Raw genomic sequence first — 21523 nt, 5'->3', positions numbered from 1 at the left:
CACCATTTGTTTCTTTATTTTGTGTATCTCCATGGCTACGTTCTGCCTCCCTCTTGTGACAGCAGGGGCAGGGATGGCATGTACAGTGTACTCTGACCTAGCTGCCATCTCCTGTTCCCAGAGCGCAGGCCTTCTGCTCTGTGTACACTGCACAGCCCTCAGTGTTTACCAGTTTTACTGCTCTCAGCTGTGCTCTAGGCCACTTTTTTAACCCTCGCCTTATTGCTTTTATGGTGGTTTCACATATGCATTGCTGTTCACGTTCCGTTCACGCTGATCATAATTGCTCTGTTGCAATCTGTGCATCAGCAAAGAACTGTTACTGCAGAGGTCAGTGCACAACAGCGGGTCTCCTTTCACACTGCAGAGCAGTCATTAGGCCCTTGTTTTGCTCCAAGATACATCACTTACGATCTGACCCCACTCAGAGGCCTTGCTTGTGACTTGTGAAGAGCTGCTCTCCCGCAGATTCCAGCAATATGTGTGATTTAATAAGCAAATGCAGAAAACATGTTTTAAATTAGCTTTCTGTAATGGTATTAAATACAATTTATCCTTGTCTGTGTTGTCATTTAATTCTGCAAACTTAGTTTAGGTGTGTCTCAGCGGCTGCAATGCCAGTGGAAAAATCCAGCTGAGAGAAGGGGGGTTGCTTCTTGTGCTGGCACCCTGAGCACACATCAGGTTATGCCAGCAATTATAGTGCATCAGGAACGTGCATTCCACTACAGCCTGAGCTCACTGGAGAGAGGACAACACCTTCTCTCCCTTCCCTCGAGGCAGCATGAGCTGTTGTACAGCTACGTGGAAAACTGCTTCATGGAGTGGATCTAGGTAAATGTTCATGACCTTTTAGGGATTTTTGCTGTTGTCAGGTGAGGTTTCTGCCAAATCAGCAAGCTGAGCTACATGACTTTGATCATGAGAGTGCCAGTGGAAAAAAGAAGAGATGTATAGAAAGGCAGGGAGAGGCAGCAGTGGGGCTGTGCTCATCCATAGCAGCATAAGTTGGTGTGGGGTAGCACTTTCAGTGAAGAGCAGTGGTCAGGTGAAAGAAAATGCTAATAAACCCCCAAAAAATCGGCTTTAACAGACTCCAGTAAATGATATCTGTAGCCCTTTCCTTATCCACTGGTATAGTTGCTCCATCATAGAAAGCCACTAGGTTGGTCGGAGAAGATTTTCCCTTAGTGAAGTTGTGCTGGCTGTCTCAAATCACCTTCCTACCATCCATTGCTTTAGAAACATCATACACTTGGCTAATCTTTTGTTCTAAGGAAAAGCAAAAACAATCCCAAGGCAAATGGGCTGTCTGGACAAGCCACCAGGAGTGAAGTCAGGACTGAGCAGTAACTGGGTAAAGGTAATTCTGGCCGTGGGAGACCCTGACCACCAACTCACCTACTCAAAATGGACCCCAGACTCAAATGGAAGGAAGAACTGCACCTACAGACTGATTAGCATGAGAAGCGAGATCTATAGCTAGAAAATACAGGCTTGAAGTCTAATTAACAAAAGACTTATGTAATTTGTAACCACTGAATGTTGATGTCATTGTTAAAATGTGTAGTGTCAAGTTTTATGATTGGTAAGCCAGCCTTTCGTGTCACACCTATGTCTCTATTTCGTGCAAACCAGAATAAAAATCAGAAATAGCTCGCCTGGGTGTGTGAATTGGCGCTGCGCGCCGGTTAACGAGCCCGCGTTCCGAACAACACCCGGGGGCGATGACACCGAGCAGGGGCAGGGCCCTCTGGCAGCTACACCGCCGCCGGGTGAGAGCGGGTCCCCCGCGGGGCCCTGCCCGCCCCTCAGCCCGGGCTCCCCCGGCCCCGGCAGCGCCCGCTCCCCTCTTCCGCCTGCGCCTCGAGGCGGCGGCTGCGCGGGGCGGCGGCGGCGGCCCGGAAGCTCTTTGGGCTCCCGCCGCTTCCGGGGCGGCTCGGCCCGGTCGGCGCGGCCGCGGGGCGGACATTTCCCGGAGCGGAGCCGCGGGGCCTCCTCAGCCGCCGGCGGCCACAGCGGGCGGGCTCCTGCGGCTGGGCTGGGAGGCGGAAGAGGCGCCTGCGGCCGCCGCCGGCCCCGCCGGGAGGATGTTTTCCTTCTCCACCGTGCAGCCCCAGGTGAGGGGCTGGTGGGGCGCTCGGCCCGGTGCGGTGCGCGGTTCGCCGCGCCCCGGGCCCGCTCTCTGGCGGGGGCTCGCTCCGTGTCCGGGCGGAGGCGCTCGGAGGGCCGAGGGTCGCGGGTTGCGGCGGGAGGAGCCGCGTTCCTGCCTGCCGCGTTCCTGGGGCTTGGGGCGTCAGCGGGGCCGCAGCGGGGACAGGAGCGGGTGGGAGCTACGGCGGTGCGGGGTCCGCATCGAGAAAAAAGATACATAAATGGAGGAGAGAGGAAGAGAGAAAGCTTGTGAAGAATAAAAGCATTCTGAAACGATGAAATAATCTTAGATGGCGCTTTTTAGTGTCTGTTTTTGTAGCAGAAGCAAGGGGTGGTGACGTGTGTTGGTTCAGTTAAACTGTGCTGTTAATTTTAACGGGTTGTTGTGAAAGCCACAAGGAAATGACTTATAAGGGTTAGTGAAGGGAAAACCGCCGGTAATTTGTTACACAGAACAGTCCGAAAGCCAGCGGGAAGGAATCGTTTATTACAGTGAGTCTGATGGGACTGGAGAGTTTTATGGACTTCGATCTGAACCAGTGGTTTTGGTTTTGTTTTTGAGTTTTGTATTAGTGTGTGATAGTGTGATTCCACAGTGGGATTTGATTGTTCTTTCCACATGGAGAATGTGTTTCAAGCTTTCATTAGAGAAATGGAAGAATTTGTATATTCCTAGGAACGTGTCATTTCACGTGGGAAATGCAGACGGAAAGTTTGGTTAGTAGTTGGGATGTTGGCTTTGACTTCTTGAGGCTTTATGGTTTTACCACAAACTCTGCACAATTAATTATAAGTCAGTTTTCATGTCTGACAGCATTGTCTCTTTTGATCTTCTGTTTAGTCAGCACGAAGATGGTAGTCCTTGCAGTAGGACATTCATAGACATACCCGATTATGCTTCAATCAGGTATTGCAGTCAGGGATTATTCCAGCAGCTAGGTTGTGTCCCAGCTCCTTCCTAGTGACGTGTACTGAGTCTCAGGAGGTTCGGAACTGCTGGGGTTGTTTGTCTCATATGTTCACAGGAGATGCAGTCATGTGTTTAGAGGAGGAGCTCTGATAGGTGGTGCACCTGGGCTTCTTTGATCCTTAAGCTGAAAGTGTGATCCCAAGGAGGAAAACATAAAGACAACATTTGGAAATAGCTTATAATGATGCAGGAAAAAATATAGGTAATTCAAATTATAAAAGTATTGCTTTAGAGATGAAAATATGAGCTTTAATCTGTCATACATCCTTAAGCTTTCTTTTTTTTTCTCTTTAAAAAGAAGTATCAGGTAACACTCTGGTGTTGAAGATCATGTGGTTTATAATTAAATCCTCAGTTAAAAGGCAGTGTACAAGATATGGCATTATAGGTTAGAGTTTGGAACAGAAGTATGTTTAAATAGTTTAAACAAGCTTAAGTCTTTATCTAATTTTTTCCAGGCTACTGTTCCTTTGAGTCACCTTATCAATGCCTTTCATTCACCAAAGAGCTCCACAACTTCTGCCAGCAAAGCATCCATACAGCCTGTGCAGAGGGACACTTCCCCAGAGCATGATCCTCTGAAGAAGAGTGAGGTACAAAAAAGCTTTGGAAAAGTGATGGTTTAACTGATATTAGGTCTGAATAATAACATTTTAAGTGAATGTAATATTTGACTGGTCTAGAAAATAATGTAATGTGACTAAACAAAACAGGGTGTTAACATGTAGAATGTATCTTTTTGGCAGAACTGCAGTCAGTCAGTGTTTTGCAAGTAAGGATTCTACAAAAATACAGTATTTCATTAAAAAAATAGGGCTGGTTCTTGTCTAAGTAGTTCTTTGCAAATGAGGAAAGGATTTATTTTCATTTCCAGTTTAATGGTTCTTTCTCTAAAGTAGCAATAAGTTTTCTGTTAATAAACCCTATATTATCTTTTTAATCTGAATTTTAACAAAGTTTGTGTCATTATTGCTTGTGAGAAAATGGGGACTGTAACTTAAGATGTGTTGAAGATTTTTGAGAGATTAAATGGCATGTTTTCATGTTCTATTTTATTTTTCTGTTAAAGTATCTTTCATTATCATTGGGTATTTCTTGCTTTTGACATTGAAAATTTAAACACAGTGCCAAGTAGTATCATATATTGCCACTTCTCTTTCTACTCATTTCTTACAAGTTTTGTAACTAAGCACTTTTTTGGGAGGAAAACCATGGAATCTGTCAGTAACTGCAGAACTGTGGCAATCAGCGTGGGTTGTACTGCTCACCACTGCATTGTGATTCCATTGTTGGGTTTTTGTGGGGTTTGGTTGGTTTGGTTTTTTCAGTTTGTATTTACTTCTGGTGCTACTGGGAATTTTTTTCCCTAGGGTAATCTTACATAAATTTTGAACATTTATTTCTATTTTTCAGTCTGTATTTAAAAATTTAAGAGATCTGGGATTGTCTGATTTGAAAGCTAACCAGTTTAGAGAGCTGGTGAACCGGCTACTTCCTGGCTACTATACAGAAAACAAAGTCTCCTCGCAGTGGCACACATCATACGTCTCTGCTCAGTCCTTCTTTGAAAATAAGCATGGTATGTTTGAGTAAAATGTTTATGACAGTTAAATTATAAAGGTGAATACAGTTATTCTTTAGTGTAATCTCTTGTGCTGTAGATAATTTGTAGTTAAACATTTAATGAGAATAATAGTAATGTAGTTTAGCTTGTCTCTGTAAACTTGGAAAATTGAAAAAATTCAACAGATTGTTTCTTCAGATTTCAAGGTAATTGCTGTTAAACTTTTCTGATCTCAGCAGCAGTACAGGTGCATTTCTCGTAATGATGAGCCTGAGCTGTGCATTTTTCCATCAGTTTTTTTCACCAAGATATTAGATTGTGCTAATCTACTTATGTCACAGACATCTCCAGTTTACATTTTTATCAATTTTTTGCTTGAAGCAATGTTATGCAAAGTTATTAATTAGAAAGGAATTCAAGATGGCAAACTGTTAACCCTCCATGCAGATTATTTCATTGTTGAAATAAGCAACAGTAGTTCCTTGCAAGTGAAGATGTTTTGTTGGAATTAGTCTAAAATGAAGGAAGACTGTTGCAGGTGCTTAAGAATGTATTAGAAAAAGAAGTATATAGCTGGTATTTGAGATACTGCCTATATAGTACTGTAGTAGAGAGAAGGAGTGTTAAGAATAATGTTGCAGGGCTGCTATTAGAGAAAAAATAATAAATTGCATTGTGTTGTGAGATACAAAAAACTAGCTCAGTGACAAAGTGTGAAAGCAAACAAATAGTTGAAAATGCTTCAAAGCTTTGATAGATATTCTGGTAATTTGTTTAATTAAAGATGCCTGGCGTACTGTAGTAAAATAGAATTAGTATTTAAAAAACTAAAAATAACCAACTGTGCGAGAAGTGATGTTGAGTTTCCATTTAAGATAGGGTGTGTTTACACTTTGTTGTATCTTTTTGTTGTAGGTTTTGTGGATGTTTTCAGTGCTTTACGCTCATCTTGTTTGTATGGACAACATCCTAATCCCCTCCAAAATTTTTGTTCAGATGTTCGGTGTTGGCCAGGTATGAAGCGTTAAACTGTACTAACTAAACATTAATCTCTCTAGGATGTGTCTATTCTGGCAAAGTACTTTTGCAGTTGTTGTAGAGGTATCACTCAGGAAATACCAGTAAGCTTCCAGGAGAAACTTATGTCAATATTAACACTTTAAATCATGAAGTTATTTTGTGCACTTGAGTAGTGTTTTTCCAGAATTTAGTAAACACCATGTTGTTCCATGTTGTCAGTATTTGTGGATCATAATAGTAGAAGACCACTAGTGAGCTGACTATTTTTGAATCAGTAAATATGGTGAATTCAGTACTCATCCAGTTGAATTTTCTGAGGGATTTGGCGACTGGCAGCATTAATGAAAACATAGTCAACAGTTCAGGAAGTTCAGGTATTGTCCTAAATTCAGTTCTTCTGATGCTACTTCTAGGTACAGTAATTTCACGATTATAAGCCGCACTGATTATAAGCCGCACTTCTGGGTTTCAGCAACTTTTTGGGTTTTGTCCATACATAAGCCACACCTGATTATAAGCCGCATGTTACAATACAGAGTGTGATAAAAGGTATCTGTTCTATCACCATCTGTTGAGGGTGGGGACAGTGATCCTTATCTCAATGGCAGATAATTTGCTAATGGGCCATCCATTGAAACCAGGCAAGGCATTGTTCTTTATCTTTTCACACCCCATCCTTCCTCCAGCCAGTCATTGTCTGCTAATGGCCCATTGAGTCCCACTGCGTGACTGATAAAATTACTGCATCCCATTGAAAGTTGCTCCAGCCAGGGGGAAGAGCCCAACATTTCTTACCAAGATAAAAACAGAGGTTTTGGGACAATAAGGTAGCCCCTTTCTCCACTGGACTCCAGAGGAAAACCGGATTTCTCCACATCACCACTGGACCTCCAGAGGGAAACTGCACCTTCTACAGGAGCACTGCTCCAACTGAGCCACATCTGTCACTGCAGGGGACTGCAATCACCATTTAATGGGACTGCTACCAACACCCTGCCTGATGGTGTCAGGTTGTACTCTGACTGTGTCAGGGTTTGGAGTTTGTTTCTTTGTAGTACTGTATTTCTATTTTAATTTCCCTAGAAAAGAACTGTTATTCCTAATTCCCATATTTTTGCCTGAAAGCCCCTTGATTTCAAAATTATAATAATTTGGAGAGAGGGGGTTTGCATTCTCCATTTCAAAGAGAAACTCCTGCCTTTCTCAGCAGACACCTGTCCTCCAAACTAAAACAGCAACTTTTCGTTCTTTGTCCATATATAAGCCGCACCTGATTATAAGCCGCACTTCGGGTTCGGACCAAAATTTTAGTCAAAATGGTGCGGCTTATAATCGTGAAATTACTGTATATCTATGTTTGTATCAAGTGGCGAAGAGAAATGCTGACAGCATGGAGATAGCCCAGTGATGGGTCACAAGGAATGGTGCAGATTTTTAAGCATTTTATTTAGGGAGGAAGCTGAAGGATCTGAGGTTTCAGTTAGCAGAATAGAAGGCGAAGAGTGATCCAATTGCTATTGGTGCCATATCAGTCATCATTCTCACATACACCTCAAAGAAGAGGCAACAATTCCAAGTAAAACCAAATAAAACATGTTTGGAAATTTTCGCAGTGAAAATGGCTCTGAAACAGATTGTCTGAAGAAGTTTGGTTATCTTAATCCTTGGAGATTTTCAAAACTGAGGCTGGACAAGGTCCAGAGCTGCCTCCTCAAATGTTAGACATTGTTTGAGCGAGGCTCAAGGGTCAGCTGCAGAAGTTCTTTTTATCTGGTGCCGTTCTAGAATAACGAAAAGCTTAGTGAAACCAATCTAATTGACTGGCATTGGTATTTATTTTAAAGCATAGTAGTGAAGGAAGAAAAATATTCTTGGCTTGTGACAAAATGTCCATCTCAAGGTTTCTAATATAGTAGGAGGTGACTTAGAGTGCCATAAGCCCTCTGTGATTAAATAGTCTCATTTCTTTTGTCACTTCCATAGTTAACAGCACACTGAAGCCGTTCCAGATCTCCTCAGGGCACCTTATCAGCAGAGCTCACAAAGCCTTATTACCATCCTTCTGGATTTGCTTCTGAATGTTTCATGTTTGTCAGCCTGCCTGCATTTACAGTAATTTCACAGCTATAATGCGCACTGGATTATAAGGCGCACTTCTGGGTGTCGGCAAATTTCTGAACTTTTGCCGATATGTAAGGCAACCGGACTATAAGGCGCACTTTTTTTTGCAGCGAGGATCCGCTCCCAGCTCCCCCCACGCGGTTGCTGGCTGAGGCCCCACCTCAACCCAGCAAGCGCGGCACCACGGGCCTGTCTGTACCCGGCAACCGCAGGCCCCCTGGCCTGCCTGTACCCAGCAGCCACGGCCCCGCCTCCACCTGGCAGCCGCAGCCCTCCCAGCTCCTGCTGCGGCTCGCAGGTCACACTTTCGAGTTAGCAAATTTCCGAGCTTTGTCCATACATAAGGCGCACCGGACTATAAAGCGCACTTCCGGGTTTGGGCCAAAATTTTAGTCAAAAGGGTGCGCCTTATAGTCGTGAAATTACTGTAATTGTCTGAATGTCTCCTCTTCCCTGAGTTGGCCAATTAGCTATAATTTACAACATGAACCCAGATTATTTTATGTGAAACAGTTAGAAGTTTGCTTGCAAGGTCAGACTACAAATAGGGTTTGTGATCACATAACTGGCCATTTACAGTAGAGTGGATGTGTTGGGAAGATTATATTCCATGTTTTTTCACACAATAGTTTCTGAAATTTCTTAAGACTTTTATTTTTGTAGTGAGAATAATTATTAGATTTTAATTTCTGTTTATTCTTACTACATATAGTTTACATACAGACACGGAACTTTAAGACTCTGAGATCAAGAGCAAGACGTCTGCAGTCAACATCTGAACAATTAACAGAAACCAAAAGTTCACTTTCTTCAATTTTGAAGGTACATACGAGTAACATGAAATTATTTTGGGCTTACTCAGACCATCTCTCTCTTGAACAAACCTTCAAAATTTACCAAGAGTGTTTTCTTTCACTGGCATGAAAAAAATTCTTAATTCTAAAACTTGAGCGAATGGCAATGTATTATTTTTTCTAATTTTTTTAATGCATATATTTGCTTCATATATCACCAATAATGAGATTATCTGAATTTTTAGAAGAGCAGTTTCAGCATATAACTATGGATTTCAGTCTAGAAATAAAATTCTTTATATTCTGTTTCTAAAACAGAATATAAAGTAAAAATAGCTTCAAGTCAAAGGATTTATTTCTTTAAGCAGAAATTCAGCTAGTTTAACATACAGAATGTGTGTTTCAAGTCAGCAGGTAATTATCCAAAGCATTAAGGAAACCAAGTTACCCTGGGTACTCTTTGCTTCTCATTGGTTCTACAGAAGTCTGGCTAATTAAGGTTTATCATTTTACTTTGTTTGTAAATTGTCTTTGAATTCTTCCGTTCTTCTAGACGCATGTGGCTATTTAGTGGACTAGTTGTACTGTGGATGGAGATAACCAGAGCAATCTCCATGCAGTGCTGCTCTGAAATTTGACAGAGCATATGAGATGTATTTGCTTAAACTCTATCAGAATGATACTTGCAAAGATATTTTGCAATTAGAAATAAAGAAAGAAGGTTAAGATAATAAGTCCCACTGGATCTAGTGAACAAAGCTGGTTGTGTACAGATCTGTCCTAGGCTATGTTTTCAGTTTGGAACTGGGAACCAGGAGGGTCTCCAAAACAGATTTGCTCAGCAAAAATGGGAATGCCTGTGCTCAAACCACAGGGATTCCACACTTGAGCTACTGGCCTCTACCCTTTAACTATGTGAATTATATGCTGTTGAAATTTTATTTTTTTCGTATCACTAATGTTAACCAAGTTGTAAGTTAACTGTTTATGAAAACTTGGTTTATACTAACACTGCTTTGGAAAATATTGCAGGGTTTTATCCTGAGAAAGCGACGAATTGATGTTGAAAACTTAGACACACTAATGAAAACAAAAAACATCCCGGAGGCACACCAGGATGCTTTTAAAACTGGTTTTGCAGAAGGCTTTTTGAAAGCACAGGTATTCCTGCAAAAAACACTTGGTAAGTTGTTTTAATTTACTTATCTTGTCTTTGCAATTAGAAAGTAGTTTATTTCAGCCCATGTTAAATATGTTTTTCTTTCTTTTACAGATTCCTTAAGAAGATCACGTTTGCTTTCTTTCTTTCTCTTCGTTCTGTGTTTTTATCTTGCTATATATTCGTCATTTTTACCTGGGAAAGGTTCCTTTTCTGATGCTGGTTAGTTAACTTTTTTTTTCCCACACTGTTTCACTTGTGTTGTTTCTTTCAGCGGGTTTAGCCTAAATTAAATATGTTTTGACATTATGATTGGTTTTTTATTAGTACACTGAAAAGTTATCCTAAGAGTTATTTACTGTTTCTGGCTACAGCCTTTCAGATGACAGTGTGACAAAACATTTATGAAGACAAAAATGTTCTGTGTCAGTATAATAATTTTTTTCTTTTGGTGAAGCAGTTACATGGAACCAGATAAGTCAGACTGGTCACCAATTATGTATTTGACTTTCAATTTACGTGATGTGTTATCTAGGTCAGCTGTAGGCAAGATGGTTTGAATTTTCAGTCTGTAATCACAGCCTAGTTTACAGCAACTAGGAACTTGTGTTGCTAAATTGCCATCTTAAGAAATCTGTTGGAAATAGTGGAACAATCAAAAGGCTGCTGTAATTGGAGACAGTCAACTTGATGCTAAGTTATCACCTGGGTCTCAAGAAAATTAGGATAAGTGTAGAAACATTGAGAGAGAAGTTCTGGCTTTGTGCATATGCTTCTGGATGAAGAGCTTTCTGTACTACATGTGACTAAAAAGCATATCACTAAATTAATTGCAAATATTTAATTATTTTTTTAACATCAATCTTGTTCTTGCTGGACGCTTGTAAATGAACTCATGTCCTGTCAAAAGGGCAGGTATAAGGTCAGTGTCTTACTGGCATGCAGTCAGGTGCAGCACGCAGTCTTGCAATGAAATGACATTGTGTGTAAATTTGTTGTTCGTCATTTGCTGTTTGCTCTTAGTACGCTTTCGAACATCAAGTATCTTTGATGCAGCAGTTGATCCAATCCAGTTGAAAAATGTCACCTTCGAACATGTTAAAGGGGTAAGATCAAAAGTAAAATGTGCAAGTTCTTGTTTTAGTCTAATGTTTAACTAATCATTATGACTGTCTTACTCCGTTCAAGAAATTTCTTTGTATGAACTGAAGCTTTATATGCATTGGCCACTCCAAGATGAAGGCAGGTTTTAAGCACTCTTTTTCTACTTTGTTTTTGTGGCATTTAATATCTTACACAAGGTATACTCTCACTTGTTGAATAACATTTTTAAATACTATAATAGCAAATGACAGGCCATAAATATCAATATTAACCTACATTTTGCAGAAGTTAATTGGTACAAGATGATAATGCCAGTTGATTGTTTCCCCCTTAGTACCATATTTTGGAAATAGTGTTATTAGGACGGGAGATACAGAGATTCCCAGAAAGACGCAGGTGTGTCTCTGTTGATAGGATACCTCTATTTTTTCTGTTCAATTGTTCTTTGACTGTTACTGGCAAAATAAGGACCTCTCCCTTTCCTTCCCCTTGGACAAACAGAATTAATATCTTTTTAATTAATAAGACTAATATTTTATGTAGAATTTTCCATTTTGTAATTATTTTTTGGTCAGATCTGATCTTGAACTGTTTAGGTTGTTCCTTCACTGTTACTGAGTTTACTGTTTGCTTAGACCTGCAAACAGTTGTAGGATAGGCTGAATTAAATATCCACACAAATTTAATCTTTTTCTGTTTGTATTTTTGATCAATACATAATTAGGGACTTAATCTCTAATGCAAAACTTACAAAAATATTCAATATTTATAAATGCTTAGTTATATTTGTGGCATTTTTTTTATGTACAGGTTGAAGAAGCTAAGCAGGAGTTGCAAGAAGTTGTGGAATTTCTGAAAAACCCTCACAAATTTACTGTATTAGGAGGTAAACTTCCAAAAGGTAAGAATTGTTGCTCAGCAGAAGTGAAAAACATGTGTAGCCATGGCTGTGGGGCATGTTCTGTACTGAATGACTACTTTACAGCTTAGTTTCTTACTGTTTCTTCATGTATTATGCAAATTAAAATCTTGGGGTTGGACAAAATTTAGTGTGCCGCCTTCAGTTATTGAACTAATAAACCATAGTACTTTGTCCTGTAAAGCATGGGGGTTTATTAACTGAACTTTTGAAAGGATTTTATTTCTTCCTTATGTCTTTTAGCATCTTCAGTGTTTCCTAACTGCTTTAAATAGTTCAGATACAAATGTTTTCATGTAAAAGGATAGTTGAGATCATAGTGGAAATTCATGTGAATCTGAAATGCATAGATGGGAGAAATGTGTTTCCTGTTAGTGCCCTACCCTGTTACAGACAGTTACTTGGAAGGATTTCATTGAAAAAAACATTCCATAGAAACAGCCAGGAAAACGTCGGTTTGAAGCAAACACTGGTAGGGGTTCAGCTGCTAAACTCAGCAGTAAATCTTCAGAATACTTCAGGCTTCTGTTTTCATGGTTTTACAAGTCTTTGTTGTTGTTTAAATATGGATCAAATTGTATCTAGATTTGTTGCGTGGAAACTCCTCCAGACTGGCAGTAATGTGCAGTATCTGAAATGGGTAACAGCTTTTTGGAGCCAAGTGTATACATTACTTCTTCTAATGCACAGAAGAAACTACTCATATGAGAAGACTCTGTGGATGTGGTGATTTTACTGGGGTTTTTTGTTTGTCTTGTAGGCATTTTGTTAGTTGGACCACCTGGTACTGGCAAGACACTTCTTGCCCGGGCCGTGGCTGGTGAAGCTGATGTTCCATTTTATTACGCGTCCGGGTCAGAGTTTGATGAGATGTTTGTTGGTGTGGGAGCCAGTCGCATCCGAAGCCTGTTCAGTAAGTTAAATATTCCTGGGTTTGAAATCTTTTCACCTGCAAGATGAAGTATTCAGTGTTGTTTACACGGCTTGATTAGTTACTGTTCTGGTTACTGGAAAGTGGCAGTGTATGAGGCTAGTAAATAAAGCTTTAATTGTGTAGGTAAATGTAACAATCCTGTGAGCATCAGTTCACTGTAGAATCTTCCTAACCATCACATTATAGCTAAACTTGTAACTGACTTTACAATGGTCCGAGAGAGAAGTAGAAGTTTAATTAGAAATGTAATGTTCTATAAACTAAATTGAATATTTGAATTTGTAACTTGCTTAGTCATACATAAATTGTTGTAAATTTAAGGTAAAAAACTTGTGTTAACTTTCTCAATTACTACCCTCAGATTTTTTTTACTCTGATTTAAAGCTTTATGACATTATGACATGATAATAAGCTGAGATTTCCTTTCTCAGGCTGATCAACAAGCTCAGAATAAAGGGTGTGATAACAAAACTTTCAAAACTAATGTTAAGATTTATAACTTTCAGAGAAGAGACTTTGTGTTTTAAATGTGGAAATATTATTGAGGAGGAGTAAATCCAACTTCCCTCTTAAATGGAAGGATCAAATATATACAATGTACAAAGCAATTTGCATTTGTAGAAAAAAATGTGACTTGACATGGATGGGATGCAAAATATAATGCATGTAGTACCTTAAAAATGCATTTCCTTCTGTTGACTACAAAAGTGTAGATGTCTGACTTGTACATTAATGTTACAGATACGTCTGGGGGGGTGAGATGAATTGTGTCCTGGTATTCATGTACCAATTGATGGTCTTTACATTTATTACTGCGTTTTTATTTTGTGTTTTAGTACCTGTAAACTTGAGAGTGAGCCCTTCACTGTAAAATAACAAGCAAATTCTATTATAGTAAGTTAGTGTTGAGACCCATCACATTTCACATTGTTTTTATTTAATAGGCAAATATTCTCTACCCAGGCCTATAAAATAAACTCTTCTAGGGAGTTTCATATTTTACTAGTGGTTTCTTGTAGCATAATAAGAATAAGCTGATGATGAGATAGGTTTTTGAAATGGCAAGATGAAGAGAATCAAGATTCTGTTTCCTTATTTTTAGGCTAAAAGACAATTTTGGTGATGTCTAATAGAACACTTTATAATCCAAGAACAACAGAAACAGTAGAATCCTAAACTACCTGGTAACTTGTCTGTTCCTTTTGTGTGGTTCAAGGCTCCTTCTGTTATTTTCCTTTTGTCAGGGGAAGCAAAAGCGAATGCACCTTGTGTCATTTTCATTGATGAATTGGACTCTGTTGGTGGGAAGAGAATTGAATCTCCAATGCACCCTTATTCAAGACAGACCATTAATCAACTCCTTGCTGAAATGGATGGGTAAATATATGGATTCTGAGGGCACAGAAGATGGTTGACTAACTTGTATTTTGGATATGTAGGTGAAGCTTTTCTTCTTGACAGCTTTGAAATTTTTTGTAATGTTTTGTAATGCCTTTAAGGATATATATTTAATATGCTTTTATGGCTATTTTCTAGTACTGCCAATGGTAGCATTAGTGGTCTTACTGTAAAGAATATAGAAGCTTTTGAGTTGCATTTGCACAATAGCTGCCATTTATTTTAAATAACTTCTCAGGTCTTTTTAGCCTGCTTCTATATCTAAAGGAAGAAGCTTAATACAGATTAGACCACGTTTTTAATCAGTTGCTGGGTTAAACATGGTCATTCTTGGATCACATGTTGTACTGTCAAAGCATGTTTTTGACTGGGCAATGAGGTCCGTAGCAGTAGTTATTAACAAAATTGTAAATTCTGTATCTGGAAAAAAAAATAAATTCACACCTTGTTTTCCACACAGCTTTAAACCAAATGAAGGTGTTGTTATTATTGGTGCAACAAACTTCCCTGAAGCATTAGACAAGTGAGTATAATGCAGTGCTTGTTTTACAGACCATGTAGTAAAAAAACCCTGCAGCAAAACCAAAGTTACTTGTCATAATCTTTAAGTATTACAGTGTCATAGCTGGAGTTTTCCAGCTTAGAAAGGATGTGTATTGACCAGCTTTTAGCATCTTACAGGTTGCAGAGTTAAATAAGGAGAAATCATTAATATATTTCTAAGCATTTGAAATTTCTGGAAACTTTTCAGCTAAATTGATAAGTTGCATTCCTTGTTCGCAGTGCAAAATTTTCAAATGCAAAAAACCCTTTAAAATGAGTTGTCAGTAAATATCTTTCATCTGTCTTTTTACAAGCAGATGAGAAAAACGTTCTTTGCGTATGTGCATCAGACATAATCTATGTAGATATTTTTACAAACAGCAATGGATTTTTGTTCTTTGTTATATGTTAGTAAGTTTACTGAAGCATTTTTGAGTCAATGTACTAAATTGTCATTTCCTTTAGTGCTCTAATACGTCCTGGTCGCTTTGATATGCAAGTTACTGTTCCCAAGCCTGATGTAAGAGGTCGCACGGAAATTCTGAAGTGGTATCTTAATAAAATCAAGTATGACCCATGTAAGTAAATATTTTACTGTAGTATCTTTTTATGTAACAGTTTTTATACTGGATCAACCCCCTCATATTAGTCCTTTATTCCATCAGCAATTGTGGCTTTACTGTGTCAAAATAAAAAGCACAAAAATTCTTTCCTATGTAGTATTTCTCTCTAGTCCTTAAGAGTTCGTAGTGTCTTCAGAATTCAGCTTAATCTCTTTTAAAACTGATGTTTGTTGTTTTTTGTTGATTTGTTTTGTTTAATGCGTAATGCTTAACAGGATATGATTCTTGCTTAAAATTTCAGGAGCAATATGGACTCTAATAAACAAAATGGTTTTGTTTTGGTTTTTTTTCTTCCCCTACAGCTGTTGATCCGGAAATAATTGCACGAGGCACAGTAGGATTTTCTGGAGCAGAGCTTGAAAACCTTGTAAATCAAGCTGCCTTAAAGGCAGCTGTTGATGGAAAAGATATGGTAACCATGAAAGAACTGGAATTCTCCAAGGACAAAATTTTGATGGGTAGGATTTTATACAAAGGCATACATGTATATTAAATACACAGAGCTTTTCTTGTGTGATGAAGATTTTTCTCTGTAAAAATAGAGAGGTTTTTATGGTGTTGTTTTTTGCATTGTTGCACCGTGGCTTTTTTTTTGTTGGTTTTGGTTTTTTGTTTGGTTTATGTTTTTTATCATGGGGTTGGGGGGGATTTTTTTGTTTGTATGGATTTTTTTTTTATCAAATCAAGTTTCACATTAGTTATTTCTGAATAGAACCTTTTGAGACCAGAGAGTAGTATGTATCTAGTGTGGAATACATTCTTTAAAATTTCATGCCATTTTTAAAGTTAAAAATGCTGCATGTCATACTTCAGCCTGGAGGGAGACACAGGTTTGATTTCTTACCCTTCCCCTACCTATGACCAGAAAACTGGAACATCTGTTCAACTTCTCATATGGTAGCACAAATCTTAAACATCTTAGACATAACCACTATAAATCTGTTCATGCTTGAGGAAGGGAATGGTATTTTCTCAGATAGTTAGACTGCATTTTAAATCTATTACTTTAAAAGCAGCTTGTCTGTAGGATATGTTTGGGTCTGTTTTTAGGCATTAAAATCTGACTCAAACATTTTGCACTGAAGCGTTCGTTCCCTTAGATCATATGCTGTTCCTTGGCTGCTTTGTGCTCTGTGTTTCAGTGTGTGGATTGTGGTGGCCAGCTGTACAAAAAGGTTACTGTGATGTTCCTCTGTTTAAGGGCCTGAGCGTAGAAGTGTAGAAATTGATGAGAAGAACAAAACCATCACAGCTTACCACGAGTCTGGACATGCAATCATTGCCTATTACACCAAGGATGCAATGCCAATCAACAAGGCCACAATCATGACACGAGGAACAACACTGGGGCATGTGAGTGTTTCTTCATCCAGCTTTTTTAGTATTTAAAAATTTTATTGAGTTTATTAATATTTCTTTGTTTAGTTTTATTTTTATGTTGGTTTGGTGGTGTAGAGGAATTTGTGACAATGCTATTTGCTGGGATTATGTTAATGAATATTGTAGTCTGTTGAAATACTCCATTATGAACAATCTCTTGGAAAACCCAAGGTCATCTTTTCTGTGTGATAAAAAGCTTTTTTTCATTTTGTAATAAATTACTGTGCACTGGTATAACAACTCACATGTACAAGGAAAGAGAAATATAAGTAATTTTGGTTCTGGTGCAGTTGAAATAGGACCCAATAGCAAAATTTTGAAGAACATCTAAAGGAGTGGTAAGTAGAAGCTCAACTGTACTTTTAACACAGACATCCTTTATCATGTTGTTCTTTGTCTAGTGTGGCTTTTTTAAACTTCATTCGTTACCTGTCTTGTTTTTTACATAGATATCCTTAAGTTTTTCTATTTTACCTATATCTACCAAGCATTTGAACAGAAAAACATTTATATTAAGTCTCTTTCTGTTGAACTTTTTCAAATGAATGTGTTCAGTTAATGAAAACCATTGATCTGAATTCTCTGGGCAAGTTGATTTGTACTCAGTCCAAGTGTAAGAAGTGAGGAGAAATTGATAGAATGGGTTGTTCTGTTTCTTCTGGTAGTAGGTGTAAGTTGTCCATGTTGATGGGGTGCTCAGGGTCTGAGGAGGCTGTTTCAGTGGTTCAACTGAACACCTCCAAGCAATCCTGATGGATGCATATACTGAGGCAGGCCAGAGTATGTGAAGTATTACATAAAATCTTTATCTGTTCAGATATAAACAAGAATATTTTTGAGATTACTTCAGTACTTCTTCAGTTTTTGTTACCTGACCACAGTTCTGTATGTTACAGGTATCTTTGCTCCCAGAAAATGACAGATGGAGTGAAACAAGATCCCAGTTGCTCGCACAGATGGATGTCTGTATGGGAGGAAGAGTAGCAGAAGAGCTCATATTTGGAAGTGATCACATCACAACAGGTCAGCAGATTGGTAGTTAAAGGTTTTTGATCAAGACTCTGGACTGACAGGATTAACAGTAATGGTTTCAGTAATGTAACTTAGATCTGTTTGCTCTCTAGGTGCTTCTAGTGATTTTGACAATGCTACTAAAATTGCAAAACTGATGGTGACTCGATTTGGAATGAGTGAGAAGGTAGTATTATCATTGCTTTAATATTTATAAGGAGGAAAACAAGTTCAGTTCTATAGCTAAACTCTATTTGTCTCAGTGATTCCTGAGATTAGAGTAAGTAGTTTTCACAAAGAGTAAGCTTTATGACCCAGTCTGCTCTAGGGAGTGCAGCTAGAAAATCTGCATATTTGACAGTTTAAAAAATTACGTCCCAGGATTTTCACTTCAAAATTGCCTTTAAAATTACTAGTATATTCAGGAAATAGTTATAATAAAGCCAGACATTTTGGAATTGAGGATAATTCTGAGTCTGGGAGGGCAAAGGGAGTAACAACAGTGAGTTTTCTAGACTTTCTTTAGAACCTTCTTCAGTTACGTTGATTGCGCATCAAGTATTACATTTTGTTTTGGTTTTTAAGTAGGGACCTAATTAGGATCTGTACTTTGACCTATTGAAATACCATCTGCAGTAACTACATAGTTGATGAATAGGTTTCTTGTTTGCTTCTGCTTAAAGCACTTCAGCAGGTATTTGACTTATGATTTTGTTTGCATGCAGAAGCAATAGGTGCTAAACTCTTAGAAAGTTTTATGTGTATGATTGCAACAATGGCAAGATAAAGATATTTTTGTTGTTGTTTAGCTTGGTGTTATGACCTACAGTGATCCAGGGAAAGTCAGCCCTGAAACCCAGTCTGCAATTGAACAGGAAGTGAGGACACTCCTACGGGTAAGAGCCTGTCCTCCTCCACTCTCATACTCCTGACATTAATTGAACACCTGCTTGCTTGATTAATTCATTTAGGTAACATATACTGGTGAAAATGCACAACTGGATGGAAATGTTCCCAAGTATTTAGTGTATCTACAACTTTGAATCTCTGCATATCAAAGCTTGATGGTGATTGTCATGCACAAATAGTGCAAATCAAGTTGGAGGCTTTGGGCTCTTTAATATACTGTCTAACACTTCTCTTATATTTGGCCTGGATTTGTGTTTTTCCTATTCAATTCACAGGAAAAGTATGGCTACAAATTGTTTTAGAACAGATGTGGATGTTTTATGTTACTTTTACATTTCATAACTCCCAAGAAAAGTAATTTTGTATAAAATCACAGGAATGGCTGTATCAGATCAGAGTTTTGCCTTCAGTGTCCTGTTGCTCACACTGATCAATGTCAGATGCTTAGGGAAATTGGTAACATTTGATAATGAACTTCCTGATGACTGTTCTGGTAATCTGACTTAGTTTGGTACAGGCAACTACAGGTACAGGAGAATTGCTTATATTTTAACATTTAAATGAGTAACACTTGCTGTAGCTGTTTTTGAGCTGACTTGGCCTTGTGAGAACTACCAGGGTAGAACTAAAAGTTGAAGCTGGTAATGCTGGCAGTGTGCATCTACTTGCAGCAATTGGTGACTTTCAGTAGCTGATAGCTTTCAGCCTTCTAAAACTACATAATATTTTGAGTTTTTTAAATATTAAAAAATGCTAGTGTTTGAGGAACAATCTGTGAATGCTGTAGCTTTGCTCATAATGCAAAAAAAATTTGTCACAGAAATCAGGAAATCTTCAAATCTAGTAAGTATTTTCTAAGTCATCTGTAACAATACTAAGGTTTGTCTCAGGATTTTGTTTTTAGCTCTGCTTGTGCAAAATGCACAGGTGACATAAAGTGTTTGATTGTTTTTCATTAATTATTCCAGCTATATTTTAAAAATTTTTGAGTCAAGAGTTCTGCTAGTTTAGAAATGCAAGGCACAACTTTATTGTTTGTCTCAAGATGTATTTACCTGGAAACAATACTTAGAGTGGAATCTTGCTGTTGTTTTTGTTGTAAAGTCTTAAAATCTCCTTCTACCTGTTCTTCAAATTAGGACTCCTATGAGCGAGCAAAGAACATCCTGAAGACTCATGCAAAAGAACACAAGAATTTAGCAGAAGCTTTATTGAAATACGAGACTTTGGATGCCAAAGAAATCCAAATTGTTCTAGAGGGGAAGAAACTAGAAGTAAGATGATAACTTCTGGGATATGTAACTGATGATTTGAAGAATGTACATCTAGCAATGCAGTAGTCCTACGCAGCATAGCCTTTTTTTCTCTTCCTGATGTGTGTATGGCATTAGTGTCACTTTAATATTAGTCTGTCTCTTGTGAGCTTCTGTTACTCATCTATCTGTTGTGTCTCATCAGAATAAGACACAAAATAAAGCAAGTTCCTCATCCTCTGCTCCTTATACTCTTCGCACAAGAAGTTATTCAGAAGGATAAATCTCAGGGTTTAATTCAGCATTTTGATTCAATCAAATGTGTTGAAACTGAGAAGAAAAACATCCAGATCCACTGGTGTGTGTTGGCACAGCTTCCTGGGCCGTGCTGCTACATGTGTGTTTGAAGTGATACCCCACAATATGTGCTCTGGCATGTGTTATGGAGAGTGACAGACTGGGATGTAAAGCAGCAATATGTCATGTACCTATTGCTCATACTCTGTTTGAGGTTAAAGATCACTATTAAAGACATTTAGAAGTATAACAAAACATCTCAAAGAATGAACAAGCAACATTGTGGGAGCACCATGCTAGACAAAAACTGTTAGTGGTCATGTTTCCAGTACTCTTGGGGTTAAAATACACACATGTATGGCTGGGAGAAAAATTTTAATGCAAAAACAACAGGCTAAATGTGTCTAAGCCTCTTTGGACCATGTTTTGGGTAGAACCATAGCGCAGGGATAAGAGAAGTACCTGTGACCTCTGATGTGCTGCTGACAGGTTTATTAAAATTTTTATTACTGCAGTAGACAGATGACAGTTTTGATGACAGTGCTTTTACACTGCTGGAGATTCTACAGAACTAGTTTCTATTAATACTATGTATGGGCGTTTGATAATCCAACAGATAATCTCTTTGAAGAGGACAATATTGCTCACTGAAGAGTAATTCAGAAAATTTTGAAGCATGTGTTGTTTCAAATAACATTCCCGGTTCTGTTCCATGGTAGAAGTAGGGAAATAAAACCTTTTCTTTCAACCCTTACAGAAACCTCGGGAAATTCCAAGAAAATACAAAAAATGTTTTGAAAACGAGCAGTTCCAATCAAGTGGAAGAGATGGGTAGAATGATATGCTAGTATTCCTCTGATCTCATGGAACTGATTTTTAGGAATAACACATCTTGATCATAATCCTTCTGCACAATCAGTTGTGGGATTGTGGGATTACGAGCTTCTGTTGCAGAGAGGGTATGTATTAGCATATTAATGTTGAGGGTTACCATACTTGGACATAGTTGGGCTGGTGCCAATAAATGTGAATGGAAACAGGTGGCTACACCTAAAACTAAAGTAACATAGTATTTTAGAATTTTTGAGTGTAATGCTTGATTATAACCTAGTTTTTTTAGTAAGAGCACATGCTTTTTTTTCCCTTTCAAAGTAAGATCAACTTTCTTTTTGCCTGTTTTTGTCAGCTTACTCTAGTGGCATCCCGCTCAGCGTGGGAGAACTTCCAAATGTTATAAAACAGTATAGGAAATGTCTAGGCTGACTAGTTACAGTTGTAAATGTATTTCAGAAATATGCCAACAGAAACAGAAATATACTGCATATTTGGCATCTGTTTTTGGAGTAATAAAGGTTAATTTTAATTATGCA

At 38.4% G+C, this 21523-nt stretch overlaps 1 protein-coding gene across 1 annotated transcript; it reads left to right on the top strand.

Annotated features, from left to right (window-relative positions):
* Window positions 1–1909: 1909 nt before the first annotated feature.
* Window positions 1910–21523, top strand: YME1L1 (YME1 like 1 ATPase). The gene is made up of 19 exons (XM_033070494.1): window positions 1910–2120; window positions 3583–3717; window positions 4538–4703; window positions 5604–5702; window positions 8542–8651; window positions 9656–9806; window positions 9897–10004; window positions 10806–10888; window positions 11697–11787; window positions 12566–12718; window positions 13984–14116; window positions 14598–14660; window positions 15146–15258; window positions 15606–15761; window positions 16505–16656; window positions 17580–17706; window positions 17808–17881; window positions 18504–18590; window positions 19743–21523. The coding sequence occupies exons 1-19, from the start codon at window positions 2091–2093 to the stop codon at window positions 19884–19886; spliced, it is 2175 nt and encodes a 724-aa protein (XP_032926385.1). The 5' UTR covers window positions 1910–2090; the 3' UTR covers window positions 19887–21523.

This window comes from Catharus ustulatus, chromosome 1, assembly GCF_009819885.2.
Source record: "Catharus ustulatus isolate bCatUst1 chromosome 1, bCatUst1.pri.v2, whole genome shotgun sequence".
In the NCBI taxonomy this organism is placed as follows: domain Eukaryota; kingdom Metazoa; phylum Chordata; class Aves; order Passeriformes; family Turdidae; genus Catharus; species Catharus ustulatus.
The sequence above is the reverse complement of the archived record's forward strand: the minus strand, read 5'-3'. Positions and strand labels throughout refer to the sequence as shown.